This window comes from Stegodyphus dumicola, chromosome 4 (genome assembly GCF_044657685.1).
Source record: "Stegodyphus dumicola isolate Sdum_Otavi_A_Nest chromosome 4, ASM4465768v1".
NCBI lineage: Eukaryota > Metazoa > Arthropoda > Arachnida > Araneae > Eresidae > Stegodyphus > Stegodyphus dumicola.
The window spans coordinates 173,461,131-173,480,124 of record NC_140771.1 but is presented as its reverse complement, the minus strand read 5'-3'; the positions used below and the strand labels follow the sequence as shown (position 1 = coordinate 173,480,124).

General features: G+C 30.4%; 1 protein-coding gene across 2 annotated transcripts in view; it reads left to right on the top strand.

The window, feature by feature from the left end:
* The window catches only part of LOC118181158 (tetratricopeptide repeat protein 39B-like), a 99,376-nt gene that overhangs the window by 31,769 nt on the left and 48,613 nt on the right, over nucleotides 1-18,994 (top strand). Inside the window, exons 2-4 of one of the 2 annotated variants that reach the window (XM_035350232.2) lie at nucleotides 1,266-1,341; nucleotides 12,782-12,813; nucleotides 15,326-15,430. In XM_035350232.2, coding sequence (XP_035206123.1) covers nucleotides 1,266-1,341; nucleotides 12,782-12,813; nucleotides 15,326-15,430 — 213 coding nt within the window. Of the gene's footprint in view, nucleotides 1-1,265; nucleotides 1,342-6,174; nucleotides 6,305-12,781; nucleotides 12,814-15,325; nucleotides 15,431-18,994 lie in introns of those variants that run through there. The other variant, XM_035350234.2, reaches the window with a different exon arrangement.

Sequence of the window (18,994 nt, the reverse complement as noted above, 5' to 3'; positions counted from 1 at the left end):
CCGGCCCCACCAAGGCTGAACACTAAAATCGCAGAGCCTGTTAGTTCTGATCTGGGCTCGATTCTAAGCGAACGGACTGGATGCATGGGCGTTTTCGTGACTTCCCCCTGTGTAATGTTTATACGAGCAAGTTCCCTTGGAAAGTTCTCTACCGACAATTCGGTCCCGCCCTTTCGCCAGTTAAATACATTTTCTTTCTTCTATAGGTAATATTTAATCTATTTTATAAGCATTTATATCCCTTTAAAGCAAGAAAATTTTTAATCAGTTTCTAGATTGTATCACGTGGATACTGCTAGCACAGAAATACTTTATTCTTTTCTTTATTGCTTGTTTAATATAATAATTAGATCAAATTATATCCTTCAAAAAAGAAACAGAAATCAATTTTTTTTTTTTTTTTTTTTTTTTTTTTTTACAGAGGTGTTTTTAACGTACAGGTTCTTGCATAATTTTTTCAATTTTTCAATAAATTTCCAGATCGTCAGATGATGCATTGCATACCGTATGCAGAGATGAAAAAAATGGAAAAAGTAAAAATTTTACCGAAAAGCCAACATTTTCTCCTTTCAAAATTCCAGTCCATAAATTTCGAAGGATTTATAAGACGTGTCAAAATTATTGATCAATTTTAGAATAATCAAGCGTTAATATAAAGGTTTGAATCTTTTATCCAATAGTGCTAAAAACAATCCTTTTTTATAAATCAGTAATATAAATGTAGTTTTATATTTCTATAGAGAAAGAGGACAGTACTAAAAGTGAATAAAAAATTATTTGAAATTTCGACTTTCTTCCTTTGATATTTTGCTTAGAAATTTGTAATTTTTAGAACACCAAAATTCTGAAACTGTCATGAGTGCCGTCCTTTAGATTTTCTTACAATCCTTGTAGAAAATGTGTGACGATCAATTTGTGTATTTCCTCTGCAATACGGCCAAGGCTGGCGCCAGAGCCGGTACAACTGATGCGGCTGCACCTGGTGATAAAACTTAGAAGCGGCATTTTTTTTTTAATTTAGGAAAAAAACCGAGAAACAAAATTTGGGAATGGCAATTTTTTTTTTAAATTTAGGGGAGGAATTAAGAGGCGGTAAAACTTTTAGAATTTTGGGAGGCACCAAAAAGCAGAATTTAAGACGCGCACAGATTGCGCTAGCAGCAAAATGTCTAGCACGGGCCCTGATTACGATCAATTATTGATTATGCAAATATCTTACGAAATGAGTTTTATTTAAATTGTGATAATTTTCTTTTTTTTTCCAGGGTTAAGCTGTCAAAATTGTCTAAAAGTGAAAGCAAAAAGGAAAAGGCTGAAAAGATCAATCTGAATAATAACTATGTAAGTAAATTTTAGTAGACATGGTTTTAATAGTTTTTATACTGCTAACAACGTCATTATTTTATTAATACTAATTTACGTGTTTATTTGACTTAACCAGCTACTCAGTAATAAAATCATTTAATGCTGTTAACTTATTTTGTGTTCATTACCCAATGGAAGACTGGATAAGCTTAGCAGGTTCTCATATCTACAGTAAAAAGCGTTGTCTCTCAAAAAAAATAATAATAATAATAATAATAAAATAAAATCTAATGGCTGTGCAAGTGGAGACAGAGCTAAAAGTTGGTGGACGTTGATTCGTCCTCACCAGGATTTTGAATTTAGGTCCCCCCATTCCCAGTTTCCCTTTAAGAGCCGTTCACACTGGGATTTATAAGCTAACGGAGACATCTGGCACAGTCGACGCAGTTCCCAAACCAATTTGTCCCATAACAGAGCTAGCTGAAAAATCTAAACTTCATCATATAGTGGAGATAGTCGACTCATGGAACTGACTCCGGGAGCTCAGATAAAACCTAGTGTGAACGGCCCTTAAAAGAGGGAGCATATAAGGTATTTTTCTCCCTCCTTTCCACGTGCCTTCGTGATGTACCACCTTCGTGATAGCATGTCCACCTTCGTGATAGCATGTCCGGCTAGTAAATGGGGGGGTTTGGTCTTAAAACCCCGTGAAGGGCACTGCACAGTTTTCACATCTCCTTGGGAAAAACCTAATGACTATAACAAAATTAAGGGGAAATTAAAATTCCCCTTAATATATCGAGAGCTTATTATAAGTACTTTTTATGTCTTTGACATGCTGTCAAAGTAAGTAATTTTACGACTCTGAAATCAAGCAAAATTGGTTAAATGGTAAAGTACTTTATATCCTTATAAGAACGCTATGATTGAGAAATTATTGGTACTAGTAAGCAAAAAGAAAAATAATGAAAACTAATTTATAATTCTTAAACATACAACATACGGATTAAGTACTTGATTTTTAAACACCATAAAGACAATTTAGACTGAGTTATTTCCGTGACACTTTATATTGGTCAACATGGTTTTGTTACATAGTATATTTTTTGATCAGATTACAAAAATGGAATCCGATTTCTTTTTCCTTTCTGCTTGGAGATTATTCCCTCTTTCTTTCTTTCTCTCACGTTTTTCTCTTACTCCCTCCCTAGTAAAAACGCTTCATAAAACAAAAACAGCTGAAAAGGCTTTTTTTTTTTTTTTTTTTTTTTTTTTTTTTTTTTTGTGTGTGTGTGTGTGTGAAAGGAAAGAAGTACTGATATTATTTCGAAAATATGGAAGATACTTATGCGGAGGTGTATGCTTGTTAAGAAATATGCACGGCGGATTGTAATTAAAATTTTTAACTTTAATTACGAGGTATTGTTTGTCTAAGTAAAGTTCACTTGTTACTGGGGTTTCCTATCCTGAGATGATACAGAATTCGTATTGACTGATTCTTGCTGCTAGAAGTCATACATAGACAAGCTGGTGGAAGTGCTACGACATACATTATATTACATAACAATACTGTATCGAGCTATTGATGTCATTAAATCAGATCCATATTTCTAACCCATACAGATTATTAAATCAGAACCCATATTGCTACACATTTATCTACTACACACTGTAGGTTCTGTGATCTTTTACCTAAATTTTTCTTTACTTCCTACTTCCACCTCTTTTAGTAGCTATCCGTGAATCCGTGCATCCGTTATGCATTGATGTAATCAAAAGAAAAAGGTATGCTTTAGTCATTGTTAATCTTTCTAAATCCATTCTTTTAGATTTTCTTCGTTTGGACTTAGAAAACTCTTAACTTCGTTAAATCACTTCAACAATGAATAATTCTGTTACAGACAAATTTTCCTCATTTACAATCTCAATGATCAGTCTTGTTTCCCAAATCATATGTTAACGTTTATGTTTTAAATTCAGAGTAAAGATATTAATCATAAGCTTACCGGCTCATTGATATTTTTTATTTATATCAAGGATATAGAGCGCTTTTATTTGCTTGATGAAATGTTATGGTTTTAACACTGACTATCGTTATTCTTTTTGAATAAAAAGGTTGTATTTTTTCATGTAATTTATTTATATGTGTTTCAAAATTTTTGCACGGCTTCGCTTATCAATTTTCTTTTATATACTCTTCTTAGTACATTACCTTTGTTCTTTCATGTAAGTATGTTATGAGACCCAAAAATTCAGATTTCTCCTCCTGTACATCTAAAATGCTTTGGATTAAGCTCGTTCTATTTCTATTTTAAGGAAGCAGGTAATTTTATTAAAGGCTTGTATTGTGCTAAAGCATTTTCTGGATTACAATTTTGGTTAATTTCCAACATAGAAATAAAATTCAATTTGAAGATTTCAAATAGAAATTTGTATTCATTGTTAGTAGAATTCTTCTTTATCATTATTCTTGGTATGGAATGTGTTGCAAGGCTTCAAAACTTAGCGTAATTTTTAAATAAATCTGATGTGTTTTACTTATCTTTTTTATTTTATTTTTATTTATTTATTTATGTATTTATTTATTTTCATATGCCAAGCTTTTATCACTCGAAAAATTTAATATTTTTGCTTTTATGGTTGAAAATATTTGTTTAAAGAAAGAAGAGAAAAAACTTAAATATTTTAAATAATACCTAAAGCAATTTATCATGAAATGGAGCGTAATTTTAATATTGTAATGAAGTTCGCCTTTATATTTTGATTAAGATAAGCTTTCACTTCTAAAGAAGCTACAGCGTCGTCATTACAATTGGTTTGAAGGATGCGCGAAGGCGCTCTTTATTCTTGAATCATGGTTTCGTCGTATTTATAACAGCATGAACTGTAACTATAATGGCTTATAGTACACCTTCTGCTCCGACGAAATGTACTGAACTTGTTCCTCAGTTTGTCTAATGTTTTTATTCCGAAGTTAAGAGAGTCTTGAGTTTTATATTTATTTACTTAATTATTTTATCAACACTGACAAGCATTATTGTTCTTCATTAGTTACAGAAAAAGATAATCTTTTGTTTACGTCTTTATTCCCTCCAGGAATTTAAAATATTTCTTTACGGATATAAACTGAAATCCCATGTTCAAGGTAGGATGTTTTCCTTTCCTCTTCTTCATTTATATTAGTTTTTACTGCTCAGCATTTATGATCTTAACACGATTTTTTAACTTTCTATATGCATACAGTTCCTTTCTGCATAAAGTCCATACCGACACTGTCGGAGATTGTTTATATTTCCTCCTCACCCTTTCGTCTTAAGTGGGAAGAATGGCTTTTTTCTTGGTAGAGACTGTAGTTCATTGACCCTCAGTATATGCTACAAAAGATGAAAAGGGAGAATATTTTGCTTCTTGAAATTTGGAATGCAAACGAACGTGGAGCGATTTTTCCTTTTGGTTATAATTTATTTTCGGCATAAAGATTTCAATTCATAGATTATAACTTTTATCCCCTTCGCAGGAATGAATGTTTGCTCCGTAGAACCGTTTCTAAAGCTTAACTTGTACATTTGTGATTTATTGCCAAGACTAATTTTCCCTCCTGAATGATTGTTGAAGTCTTACGTATTTAAGCTGGCTTTCTTGTTCATACCGTGCAAAATTTATTTCTCTTACTGTAACTCTCAGGAATCTTTGTTGTTATAAAGATTCCATTATTTAGGACTGTGTGATTATTTCGTAACATTTGGTGATTTACTACAAATATTTATCTGAAGCTTCACAGTGTGTTCTAACTTATTCCTATTTACTTTGAACGCATCTGTGTGTGGATCTCTCTCTCTCTCTCTCTCTCTTTTTTTTTTCTCCTGTGTTCTAAAAATATATCAAAATATACTTTTGTTTGATATTGTGTTTCTTCGGTGCTTTTGTGTCTCATTGTAGAAGCAAGCATTTTGCTTTGTAGTCCATGTTTGGACTCCTTCCTTTTTTTTATTTTTTTTTTTTATTTTTATTTCCCTGCTCACCAGTTCGACAGCTCGCCTTGCATGTTTCGTTCATAAGAGAAGCGCTACGTGACCGAGGTATTTTGTGCTGGAACTTTTGCCATTTTAGTGACTATTCTTCATTTATAAGCACCTCTGTTACTTCACAGCAAATTCGAAATTAATTATTAGCACGTTGGAGGTAGATCGCCATAGAACAAGTATTTTTATGTTTGCACCAGTGAAAGAAGAAAATGTTTTTTTACTTTCTTGTCTTAACTTAAAGTTAGTTTCTTAATTGGTTGTAAATTGTTATCACACTGGAACCCCATTTCTTTTTTCTTAAATTTGGCTTTTCCCATGGCTTTTTGAGGCTTTCAACTAGCTCAAGGACACTTAAAGAGTTCTGAAAGTGCCACACTCCTGATAAGCGTTTTTTTTTTTTTTTTTTTTTTTTTAGTAGTTTCCTCTGTTAAGAAACAAATATTTACTGAAACAAAGCACCCCTCTTAGTTTGTTACTCTTTTTCATTTATATTAGGTTTCGTATTTTCAACACCTCAGCACATCAAAGCCTTCATTATTAGGTGGTAGGACACATGGATTTCTCCAATATTTGACACATTGTTCATGGTTAGGATTTTCGCACTTCTCTTTTTCCTCTTTTTTACCTTACTTAAGCCCATTTTTTATTATTTTATATAGTTGAGATTTACTTTTTCTTTACTTTTAACTTAATTTTTTACTTGGCCTTAAAAATGTCTTATCAAATGTTACGAAATTATTTTGTTCAAGAAAAATTGCCTTCTTTCTATTTGCCTTTCCTTCGCTCCTAAGCCTGTTTTTTCACTCTGCGGCAGAAAGACTTAGTGAGTGCAAAACAAGACAGCTGTCTGCTTTGTCTGTCTGTCGGCGAAATGTATTGTTTCTGTTTTTGTCGTTATTTTAACGCATCAAATAACATCGTATATGTAATCTAGTCGCACTGATATTATGGCTGGAAGTGACAGCGAAGATGAGGTGCTCGTTTTTTCATATTCGATTCGGTAGAATAGCATGCAAATCACTCGCAGTAGGGAATATAGTCTTCGCTTTTGCGTAATATAATTCAAAATCGATGGTTTTCAAATGTAATGTTGTGATACATTTCTCTAAATTAGTTAATTCACTACTTTGCCTCTAGTGATGATTGCTCAGTTTCGATCTGTGTTAGAAAAGAAAATTTCCAATTTAAAATGATTCTTCTAAAGTCATAATATATATTTTTCATTAGTTGACTTGGAAATTATTAATGTTCATGAAACCAATTTGGAAGTTTAAATGGAATTTATAACCTCTAATAGAAATTAATACTGTTGATTTCATGCAACTTCAGCATTACTTCTCAGTTTAATTCATTTTAAAGTCTGTTTACAATACATTATTTTTATTCGTCAAAAACTTCTGGATAATAGTAAAAATCTGTCTATGCATCCATATTGTTATCCTAAAATGGATTATTGCAGTATGTTAATTCATTGCCGCATGTTAATGTAATTTTTACAGATCCATATTACATGGAAACATACTCAACTAAAGCAATTTTTTATTATGCAAACTTATTTATTAAACTTATTATGACAAACATATCCAATTTTTTATCTGTAGGCTTTATGGCTTTCTTTTAATTTCAGAGAATGATATGGAAATTTCACATAATGATCCATTATACTTTTATGTTTGCGTAGGAAAAATCAAAACAGTTTCTATAAAAAATACTTCAGATTTATTGAACATCTGGTTTTTAATTGAAAATTTGGTTTAGTTGTCATTTTGTGGAAAGAAATAATTAATTGTCTTAGTTAGTTTTAATAGTTAAATTTTTATTTTAAAAGTTTTTTCTTAATTCTAAATATCAAGTATTCATATATTTACATTTGTGATTTTTCTATTTATATTTCATCAGCAAAAAAAATTATCTTTCTAAGAGTGATAAAAATTTTAATTACTTAATATTTATATTATGTATCATAATTGGGTAAAGTACAGAATCGCCTACTTATTTGGCACTTTGGTAAAAGTTTACAATTGGGTGCCCATTGTTTTTTGGCGATTCTTTTTTGACGCCAAGATCGGCGCCAGGAAGACATAATTTCAAGATGGCCGCTACACAAAACCAAAATAAAAAGTCAAAGAATTGCATAAACTCTGTGTCCATGTACACATCGATCTGTTTTCACTTTAAAAAAATCCCAGAATTGCACAAACTGGGCATTGCGCACTGTTTAAATTTGTCCATGTACACAACAATCTATTTTTATTTTAAAAAATTCAGGAGGCTAAAGCAAAGTTATACTATCATGGTAACCAGAAATAAGATTTAATCGTGAAAATTTTACAAAAAATTGTCGCTAATCAAAGGGGCACTTTTTACAAGAGTAAAAAGTGTCAAACAAATAAACAAAACAAGAGTAAAAAGAATTGGATTTTTGTCAATTTTCTTTGACTTTTTAAGTGAAAATAGGTCGATGTGTACATGGATAAAGGGAGTGTGCAATGCCATTTTTATGCAATTCTGGGATTTTTTTAAACTGAAAATAGGTCGATGTGTACATGGATACTGAGTATGTGCAATTCTTAAAAGTGGTATGTGCCAGTAGTGGACGATTCTGCACTTTCCCCTCATAATTAATAACACCGTCCTACTTATCCATCTCTGTTGAAGAGATTGAGAAATACAAGATTCTACCAGATGTATTGTTGAGGAAAATAATTAAGCATAATTCTCACAACGTATGAGTTGCCTTTTTCTCATTATATTAAGTGTGCTTTAAATTCAGTACTCTGTAGGTCGTAATAAGTGCTTTGTGTGTGTAATTTTTTTCTATTTTTAAAATGTATAATGATTTGGTATGTATGCATTGATAAATTGAATTTTTGGTTATTTAAAATTTTATCCAACTTTCATAAATTCTGGCTTATTAAAGTTTGATTATAATAATATTACATAATTGAATGTTGCATACAAGTAGAAATCTTGCCTTTGTATTTTATTTTGTTCATCAGGGCTACATTAACCATTGAGCAATGTAAGCATGTATTTAAGGCATCAAGGAAAGGGGCCCCCAAAAATTTCTCATTGTGGGTTTTACCATGGAATGCATGATGAAGCTAAATCAAAATCGGCAGAGAGAAGAAGTGAAGAAAAACAACTGGTGTAAGCATATGTGGAAGAACCAAAATCTTTCAAGTGCTTAGAACCTCTAAAAATCTTAATCTGGCTCTGTTGTTCGTTGAGAAAAACTAATTAGATATAAAAATTCTTTTTATTTCATATTTTCATGGGTTTCTTATTGATTTTCTGATGAATACAGTATCTTTTTAGAAAGTCCTGCATGAAAGTAGCATTCTGCCAAAATATTTACACCTATTCAGTTAAAGCTAGAATAGAGTTCAAGAATGTATTTTGAGTAATTAATTCAGTGGTGCATGTAATAACATTGTAAGTGCTATCTTTTATGTAATTACTATGAATTATCTGGTTGTAACAAAAGTTTTCCGCCAAAGAAATGTTCTTAATAAAGTCAGAACAGAAAACATGAAAGCAGTACCTTTAGTGCAGGTAAGTAATCACCACCCAAATCTATGATTTTCTTCCAACATGTTGGTAGCTTTTCAAAGCCTTCATCCCAGAAACTTGAAAGCAGATCAACCTCATTTTGAACATCCTGTGCAGAATGGAAGATAGCACTTGCAAGATGTACCTGCAGATGTGTAAACAGGTAGAAGTTCAAAGGAGTGATGTTGGAGCTAAATAGTGGGTGTGGCAAAAGATCCCTTCGAGTCCGTACACTCTGCTAGCCAAATTACGCTTATGCTAGAACTTTTATGGAACAAAAGTGGGTTGATCTTTACATTATGGTAACTTAGCGTTTTTTTGGCAAAAATTTGGCGACCAACTATCCTACGGCAACCCTCTATTTTTTTTTTCCTGCCGCCATTTTGTCTTCACGAAGTAAAGACATGTTTCTTTTCTTTTTATCTACTGAACACTTCTTCCAACAATCTACTAGCCGAATTACACTTATGCTAGAAATTTTATCTAACAAAACTGCTTAATCATGATAAATATTCACTGCAAAATTGGGAAAAAGTGCACAATACCATACTCCTTACGCATTTTTCAAAATAACACATACACATAAACCATGTACACGCCAACTTATTTTTACTTAAAAAAAATATCCCAGAATTGCACAAAAATGGCATTGCGCACATTCTTCACTATATCCATGTACACTGCTTTTTTCTCATAAATTAGAAAAATTTCACGAAAATACATGACAATTTTCTCAATCTTTAAACCCGGTAAAAAGAACATATATGAAATTACCTGATCGCGAAAAAGTATTTACCCTTTCCAAATATGAACATTTCCACATATAAAATAAATAAAATATCCAAAAACTTTTACCTCTAAATCATCTATTACATTATACACGTCACCAACGAATTCGTACCGCAAGCATTATAAATACTTAGTATCAAATATTTAAATTATTTCCATGCACGTTTACTTCAACTTTAAACGTGTACCAAATTCCTGCAAACATAAAATTCACAAAATAACTATCATTTAATTAAAATATCACTAAACCATGTACACGTCGACTTATTTTTACTTAAAAAAAATATCCCAGAATTGCACAAAAATGGCATTGCGCACACTCTTCACTATATCCATGTACACTGCTTTTTTCTCATAAATTAGAAAAATTTCACGAAAATACATGACAATTTTCTCAATCTTTAAACCCGGTAAAAAGAACATATATGAAATTACCTGATTGCGAAAAAGTATTTACCCTTTCCAAATATGAACATTTCCACATATAAAATAAATAAAATATCCAAAAACTTTTACCTCTAAATCATCTATTACATTATACATGTCACCAACGAATTCATACCGTAACCATTACAAATACTTAGTGTCAGATATTTAAATTATTTCCATGCACGTTTACTTCAACTAAAACGTATACCAAATTCCTACAAACATAAAATTCACAAAATAACTATCATTTAATTAAAATATAATTAAATTCAAAAACACTACTTAAAATATAAATGAGCACATACATTAAATTAATACATACATAAATACCCATTTCGAATTCACTTTAGTTACGGCCATGGGATCCAAAAATTCACGAACACTGTTTCACACAACACGGAATAAAGCCAAATACAAAATTTCCAGATTTTTTTCCCGATTTCCCCCCTTTTCCGATTAAAGAACCGTAATTCGTCCATTAATATCACATGACATATCCCATGATCTCTCATTTCCCTCACACAAAATAATGCGTAATCGGAACTGAGTACTGCTCACATTATTACCAAAGTCCGAGGTAGTAACCTTTATCGCCTCCAAAATGTCGCCAAACTACCAGTTACCATATTGTAAAGATCAACCCAAAAGTGCTTAATCATGACGAAGATTAGATGCGAAATTGGGAGAAAGTGCAGAATTGCCCACTGCTTGCGGCGTTTTTAAGAATTGCACGTACATGGTATCCATGTACACGTCAACCTGTTTTCACTTAAAAAAATCCCAGAATTGCACAAAAATGGCATTGTGCACACTCTTGACTTTATCCATGTACACTAGCAGTGTACAAGTCCTAGCTAGTAACCTTTATCGCCTTACCAAAATGTCGCCAAACTACCTGTTACCATATTCCAAAGATTAGTCCTTACATTCTGTAGCTGACATTTTGCAATGGAACTAAAATTAGATAATGGTTCTAATCTGGTAGCATTATAGTTCCATTTCAGACACCTTGTACTTAATGATAATGGTATTTTTTTACAAATTTCACAGTACAATAAGCAAGTCATTTTTTTTTTTTTTTTTTTTTTTTTCTAAATGCCAAAAATCATTTGACAAAATGTGATTAAACATGCCAATGCAAACTGTTTGTGGTGGTGGGAAACTTTTGTTAAAACTCAATAATATCTATTCCTGTAATAAGCTGTTATGGAAAGGAGAAAATAAAGTCATGCAATTGAAGTGTATTCTAGAATGTGCCTGCTTCTAGCTATTTGAATTGTGGCAATGCATACAAGAACTCTCTTTCTAAAAGGAGAGATGTCTTCATGAAGGAATTTTGGGTATTTGTTTTAACGCAACCTCCTTGGTACAATTTGACTTTTGGTTACAGATGAAAAAAAATAATTACTCATGTCAGCATTCAGTTCAACTTCTGAAATTTTACTTATTGTACTTATAAATATTATTAAATATGTGTTTTACATTCTAATCAGATATTTATGTTAACGATCTGTAAATAAATTTAATTACAAATAATTTTTATTTCTTTTGTTCTGGAGAAAATATAGTGGTAATTGCTTTAACAAATTCAAAACAGCTCTTTCCTTTAGTGATTTTGCAACTAATTACTACTTTCTTGCAGAAATTTTAGGACAGTTTCTTCTGTTGCTGTCATTTTCTACAAATGGATATTTTAAAATTGAGTGTAAGACAAAAAAATGTCATGATTTATATAAAAAAACCATTGAACTTGGAGTACAATAAAAAGAATACATATGAAAATGGTCATGACTACCTGAAGAATGTTTTATGTGAATGATTGCCAGAATTTTGCTCATTCTGAAAATCTGGCAACTTCTACTAAGGTGGTTGTGTTAATATGTAAGGGAAATTGTCATTTACATTGCACATGGAAAAGACTATGAAAGCTTTTCTCAGCAAATAGGCTTCCATGCAGCAAGCCTATTTGCTGGGATTTAAAACTTTGTCCAACTACCAGTATTTATTGATTTTCTTACTCAACTGCTGGTAGCACTGTCTCTTTCTTGGTTTTTCAGTTGTGTAGATAAAGGGAGAGTATTGTCTACTGCAGCACATTTTTTTTTTTTTTTTTTTTTTGGAGCATTTTTTAGGAATGCATTATGTATAACTATGAGTTATGAAATAGTATCTAATAATATCCTGGACAATTATGCTAACAGAGAAGCAAGAAAAATAACATTTTGGAACATCAGAATTAAAGGTTTCTTTCAAAAATAAATACAGTATTTTAATTTATTTGCTTGTATATTATTTTGACATATTGAAGCATTCTTGATGATTCGGTAACTACTTTGCATGGAAATAGCTCCTGTTATTCCACTGGTCATTTTACTGTATTTGGAAAATAAAGGAGATTTTAATAACATTAATTAATCACAGTTTACTCTTCATGTTGAGTTGTTAGAAAAAAACAGTATTTACTGTAACTGAAGTTGAATATTCTCTAGGTTTATGAAAATTTGTTGATTATCGTTCCTTATAATCTGATGTATAAATTTTAAAATCTCTGAAATGGTAAAATTATTTTTTATTGTTGCCAGTGTGTTAAATTTGTAATTTATCATATGATTAAAATATTGTTAAATAATTGTATTTCTAATATTTTTACATATTCTGATTTTTCCCTCCTATCCTTCTAGGCCTTTGAAGATGCACTGGATGGCTTACACATGTAAGTATGCACATGAAATAATTCAATTAATTTGAGAAAATTTGAGAAATACAGAAAGCAGCAATCTATCACTTCATTGTTTTTGCTTGGACAATGATTTATGACATAAGGTGAAAGGTAACGAAAAATTGGTTTCAGTGATGATGCAAATGTATTGCTTGTAATTAAAACTATGTTGAGTAGTAATATCTTTATATAAAAGAAGAATCACTTCAACTTCATAGTAAGTTCAGACAATCTGTATCAGTTGATAAAAAAAAAAAAAAAATTAGGCTCATTTTACAAATTGCCATCTGAATGTTTTTGTTCTTCTTATTTCTGTAGAAAGTACTAATTTTTAACAGTAAAAATTGAAAAAAGTATCCTTAGTTTATTCTAAGATTATTATTTTAGCTACAAAATTATTTATATTAAGAAAGACAAGTATGGGTCTTCAAAAATTCGTTTTTTGGCTATCTAATACTATTCAATCGTCTAACAGTTGATGCAGTTGCTGTAGTTCATATATTTAATACTATGGTTAGAAGATCAAATTTGGACTCAAATATGAATGTAATTTTAATGTTTAAGTCAACTTTTCCTAAAATGTTAGTTTCTATTGAAAAAATATTTTAATTGAGGAAAATTTGAGAAATACAGAAAGCAGCAATCTATCACTTCATTGTTTTTGCTTGGACAATGATTTATGACATAAGGTGAAAGGTAACGAAAAATTGGTTTCAGTGATGATGCAAATGTATTGCTTGTAATTAAAACTATGTTGAGTAGTAATATCTTTATATAAAAGAAGAATCACTTCAACTTTATAGTAAGTTCAGACAATCTGTATCAGTTGATAAAAAAAAAAAAATTAGGTTCATTTTACAAATTGCCATCTGAATGTTTTTGTTCTTCTTATTTCTATAGAAAGTACTAATTTTTAACAGTAACTCATGCATGTAAAACATTCTGAAAATCTATTCATTGTATCTTTATGTCTGAGATTCGTTTGTTTTTAAATCTTCTTTTTTTTTAACCTTAGGTGTGGTTATATTTTAACGTATTATAGTATATATATATATATATTCCTTTTTTCAAATTCATTACAATAATGTATTACTTAAAGAAAGCACGCTATAAATTTGATTCTTATGGGCTATTAACAGTGGCATAGCTAGAACTTTTGCTGTCTGGGTTCTACTTAAATTTGTTACCTGCTTTGATATACAAACAAATAATTACAAAAATATATTAAGATGATTATATAAAAAATAAAGGTGTTCTATTGTTATCGGGACTGGATGAGAAATGTGTGTATGGATGTATGTGTTCATGTATGCTTGTATATATGTATGTACGTGCATATATTATATGCATATATTTGTGTACACACATATATGGACACACATATATGGACGCATACATATGGGAATATAGACATATATTTTTGTATCCACTCCTGATAACAGAAGAGTACCTAAATAAATTCAGACTTTAATATTTTTGTAGAAATTTTTGTAAAAAGAACTTTAAATTGAATAATATATATATATATATGTATTTATTGTTCCTTTGCTTGCAAAACCATGAATGACATTATAGATATGTACTTATTTGCTTTTTGCTGTTATGTAAGCAGTAGAGAAAGATTTCTTAAATGTTAAATATACATTTGTAGTTCTGAAATACTTCTTAAATGATTTTTATTTAGAAAATGCTTCTTACAACTAGCAATGTTTACAGCAATTAAGAGGAAAGTTGGCAGTAATACTATGATATTTGGAACTTTATTCTGGAGACTGTATTTAGAATGAACTGGAAAAATTCAAAAAGACTGCATTTCCATGTTTCTGTTCTAGCAATAATGAAATTAAAACTCTCAGATGCTTATTCCATAATGAAATATTCCTCCTTATTGTTGCCAAGATCCTAATTTAGTTCATATTTGTAATTTGCATTAGAAATTTTGGACAGAGTAAAAAAAAAATGACAAAAGTATGTGGCTGTTGAAAAATCACTTAGTGATTTCTTTAGATATTTTGCCTTGAGTATTTCTCTTCTTAATTTAATTCCATATGGCAATATGTAAATGTATGTATGTGCATATATTATGTGTGTACACACATATATGGACACATACATGTGGGATTATATACATACGTTTTTGAATCCATTTCTGATTCTATGGCAATATAGAATTTTTTATTATTTTTCATCTGCCTTGATGATGCACCTGACTAGCCCCTGACAGAAAAATAATGTTTCATGAAAAAATTTCAACCCTTAAAAATGTGTTGCCTGGGCAACCGCCCCCTCCAACCCCATCTAGCTATGCCACTGACTATTAAATACCTCTTCCTTGTTTAATATTTAAAATTAAGCATTCATTGAATATATTTCAGGGTAGTTTATTTGTTATACATGAGTTTATAATTTTGATTTTCTAATTTTCTCGTGTTAAATCATGCTGTGTTTCTAATACTATATTTCCATATCATTAAATGAATTTAAAAAAAAATTTTGTTATTTATAGTGATGGACTTCCTAGTCTGGATGAGTCCATCAAGGAGGCTAAGCAAGCTCTGGATCTTTTTTTCCAGAACAAATTCGCTGCAGCTTTAGATAGCCTCATGGCCTGGTAAGAAGCACTTTTATTTAAACAAGACAATATTTCCATTATAATTATTACTTGAAATACTATGTGCATGATAACTCTTTCTAAGTTTTGTTGTTTTAAATTATATTTTTAAGATGTCATTTTTCCAGTTTTTGCTTATATTATGTATTAACCAAGTAATAGATTCTGTGGATGAATTTCTTTAGTACATTTTTACAAAGGAGAGTTGTATATTCTGTTTACAGATTGATTTTTATGAAAATGTTGAAAAACATGTCTAAAACATTCTAAAGAATTGTTGGGCATAACTCATCATTTTAGGACTTAAATTATTGGCTGGTTAAAAATTGGTGTATATAAATGAGTTTTGTATTAAGAGTATACTTTAATTTTCCAAAGGAAACTAATAAACTTGTTATGGAATTAAAGCAATAAAATCATTGAATTAACATTTCTAAACTTGTTTGTGTAAAGGGAAAACCATCAAATAGTGCTTTTGAATGGGGAAAAAAACAATAAACAAATATCTGAGTAGGATAAGTATACTTTTAGAAATTCAAGAAAATGCTTTGTATGACTATTGACAGTTTTGGAAAATTCTGGTCTTTAGTGGAGAGAATTGCTCGAAAGAGGTGATCTTTAGAACCATTGCTTCTGTATAGTTTAAAAAATCTGATGTGTACACCACATGACTTCCTTGTACGGAATATTAAATTATACGCATTTTTTCTTGCATTTCATTTAAACTTATTGGACTGAATTAAATCATCTACTTTGTTGACAGCAAATAAACCACAATAGAATAAATGCACTCTTTAAAATTCACTATATTTGTTTAGCATAGTGACACTGACGCTAGGTTCACTTAGTATTTCATTCATATTATAAACTTTACCTTCACTCGCATTTGGTACCAACTACTGTGAGTTATCAGCAATAGATCAAGTGGGCCTTAGGCCTTTCACATATGTATCAAAAATAAGATGTACTATACATATTGTAACTCAGAAGGCACAAAATTTATATCATTTGAAGTATTATCTAATAGTTGCCACATGTTCTGTTCAAATACTATAATAAAGCTAGAACGATGTATAAAAGAAATTAAGCAAACAAAACAAAAAAAAGAAGCAGTTTTTCACAGACGATTCAGTATATCTCATTCAATGAATTCAGTTCTCACTTCGCGACAAGGCAAAAATACATAAAAACTCAAAATATCTGTATTAAAAATTACAAAGTAAATCTTAAACACTTATTTTATCGAAAAAATTCCAGAAAGAATTAAGCATGATTTAATTCGCAATAATAAATGACTGCGTTATCTTTGTTGTTGCGAAGCTAAGTTTCTCTAGATTGGCAACAAATCCACTAGTCTGCTGTTTCAAATGTAAACAATCAATGGCCGCCATAAGAAAAGGGCTGAGCGGCACTTAAACAACTTTAAAATTGTTGATAATTCTAAAAATATTGCATACAGATTTACTAAAGGCATAAAAACCTTAACCGGAAGATAATAACAACACAATTCAATTAATTTTAAACAAAAAATGTACAATTTACAAACATATAAGAGTAAAGAAACTGAGATCACTGAGCCGGGTAACAGAGTGGATATATGTATAAATATATTTATATACGTTTAGGTGTGGCCGATTGCAACCAAAATACGAGGTGCACATCTACATGTTATAGCACTCCTATATACAAAATTTCAACGTTCTGAGGCTACTCATTTTTGAGTTATGCGAGATACGTACATATGTACATACGTTCATACAGACGCCACGAAAAATTCTTTTCAGAATTAATTTAAAGCAGTTTTATAATTTTTTTGGAGGAAAAGAGTCTTTTATTCTGTCCTTACGTACAGATGTCACTCAAAAACATCGTTAAATTGCATTCAATAGCTGTCAAAATGGATATTTTTGTTGAAATATGCTGCCTGAAACATTTTGCGATTACAAGACTTCCTTTTTACTTCGTACAAGGAAGTAAAAACAGTACTGATCACTGTATAACTGTTAATGAATAGGAAGTAGTATTAATAAGAAGTTTCTCTCTATTTCAAAATGGTATCTCTAATTAAATGAAATATCATAATATTCTTAAATACCCTTGTATCAACTTGTGGGAAGGGGAGAAAAAAACAAAACATTTGAAACTTAAGAAGTATAATAATGTTCATTGTGTTATAAAATGCATGTTTTAAAACTCTGTCAAATCATTTAGCTGGAGACAATAGATATTTTGTTCCAAAATTAAATAAAAGTTTTGATGAAGGTTTTTTTTTTATTATTTTGCTAACTTGTATTGCTTGAAATAAAAATTAAGAAAAGTTAAAAGGAAAAATTAAAACCAGTTCTTTATATTATAAAAATAATGTTTTTATTCCTATTATTAAAAGAAGAAATTCTCTGTATTCTGGAAATTGTCAACGAGTATTATTTCATCGTGACAGAGCTGCTGGTTATACTTCTAAATCTGTGGCTGTCCTTGAAAATTGATAAAAGTGATAGGTATTAAATGCATATATTTTTGCTTATATTTTTCAAAGTGCCTGTTTTGAATTCACAACAAAGGATTGATTTCTAAAACATTATATGATAAGTGTAAGATAGGTAGTGGAAAGATGTCTCTAACTGGAAAAAAATTGCTTTTTTGTCATGAAGATTGTCATTAATTGATAATCCAGAAAAAATCCTGTCAGACAGAGGATTGAAGATTCAAATACGTGTGTAATGGAGAAAATTTGTACTGCAACATTCAGTGGCATAGGAGAGACATCTGTCCCCAGGCACAGCATCCAAGGGGCGTCAAATTGATGCTAAGAAATTTTTTAATGAAATGTTTTCCATTCTTGGCACACAGAAAGGGGCGCAAATTCTTCAGTTGTCCACGGGTACTGGAAACTCTAGCTACACCTCTGGCAACATTTGTCAGGATTTCTTGACTTTTATAATGTATAGTAACATTTGGTTTTTATATATGCATTCACGTTAATTATTTTCATGATGCTTTTATTTTTATAAATTAAAATATAATTAAGAGAATTTTTTTCCTAATAAATAGAAGACTTTTTTTAAGCATACATGTTCCAGTGGTAAATATAATAGCTAACATTATGTGTTATAAATAGAGTGAACCCTTATATGCTTTTCTGTATGGTTAACAAACTAGCAAATAAACCATATTGAATTAATGATTTACTACTTTGTACCTTAAAAATAATTTTTCTGCTAAAATAAGTACCAGAAAATGTAGTCCTTTGATTTACATGGGGCAGAAAGCTGTTAGTTTGATACTGAAATTAATGTTATATTACCTAATTGAATGGTCAGGCTAGAGAGCAGTCTTCTCAGACTGCTATTATAATTACCAGTGTCAATGTCTGTTTATGTTTTTAGAGGCACCTGTCACTTTCTGAGTGCTTTACTATGTATTTCGAATGCAGCTCCTTCTATTGATTCACTGGAAAGGTAATTTTAATTGTGTGGTATGTTAATAAAACACAAGTAAATTGCAGTTTTACATTTAGTTACATTTAGTATTTTTAGTTTTCTTTATTAGAAAAAAATGCTTTTA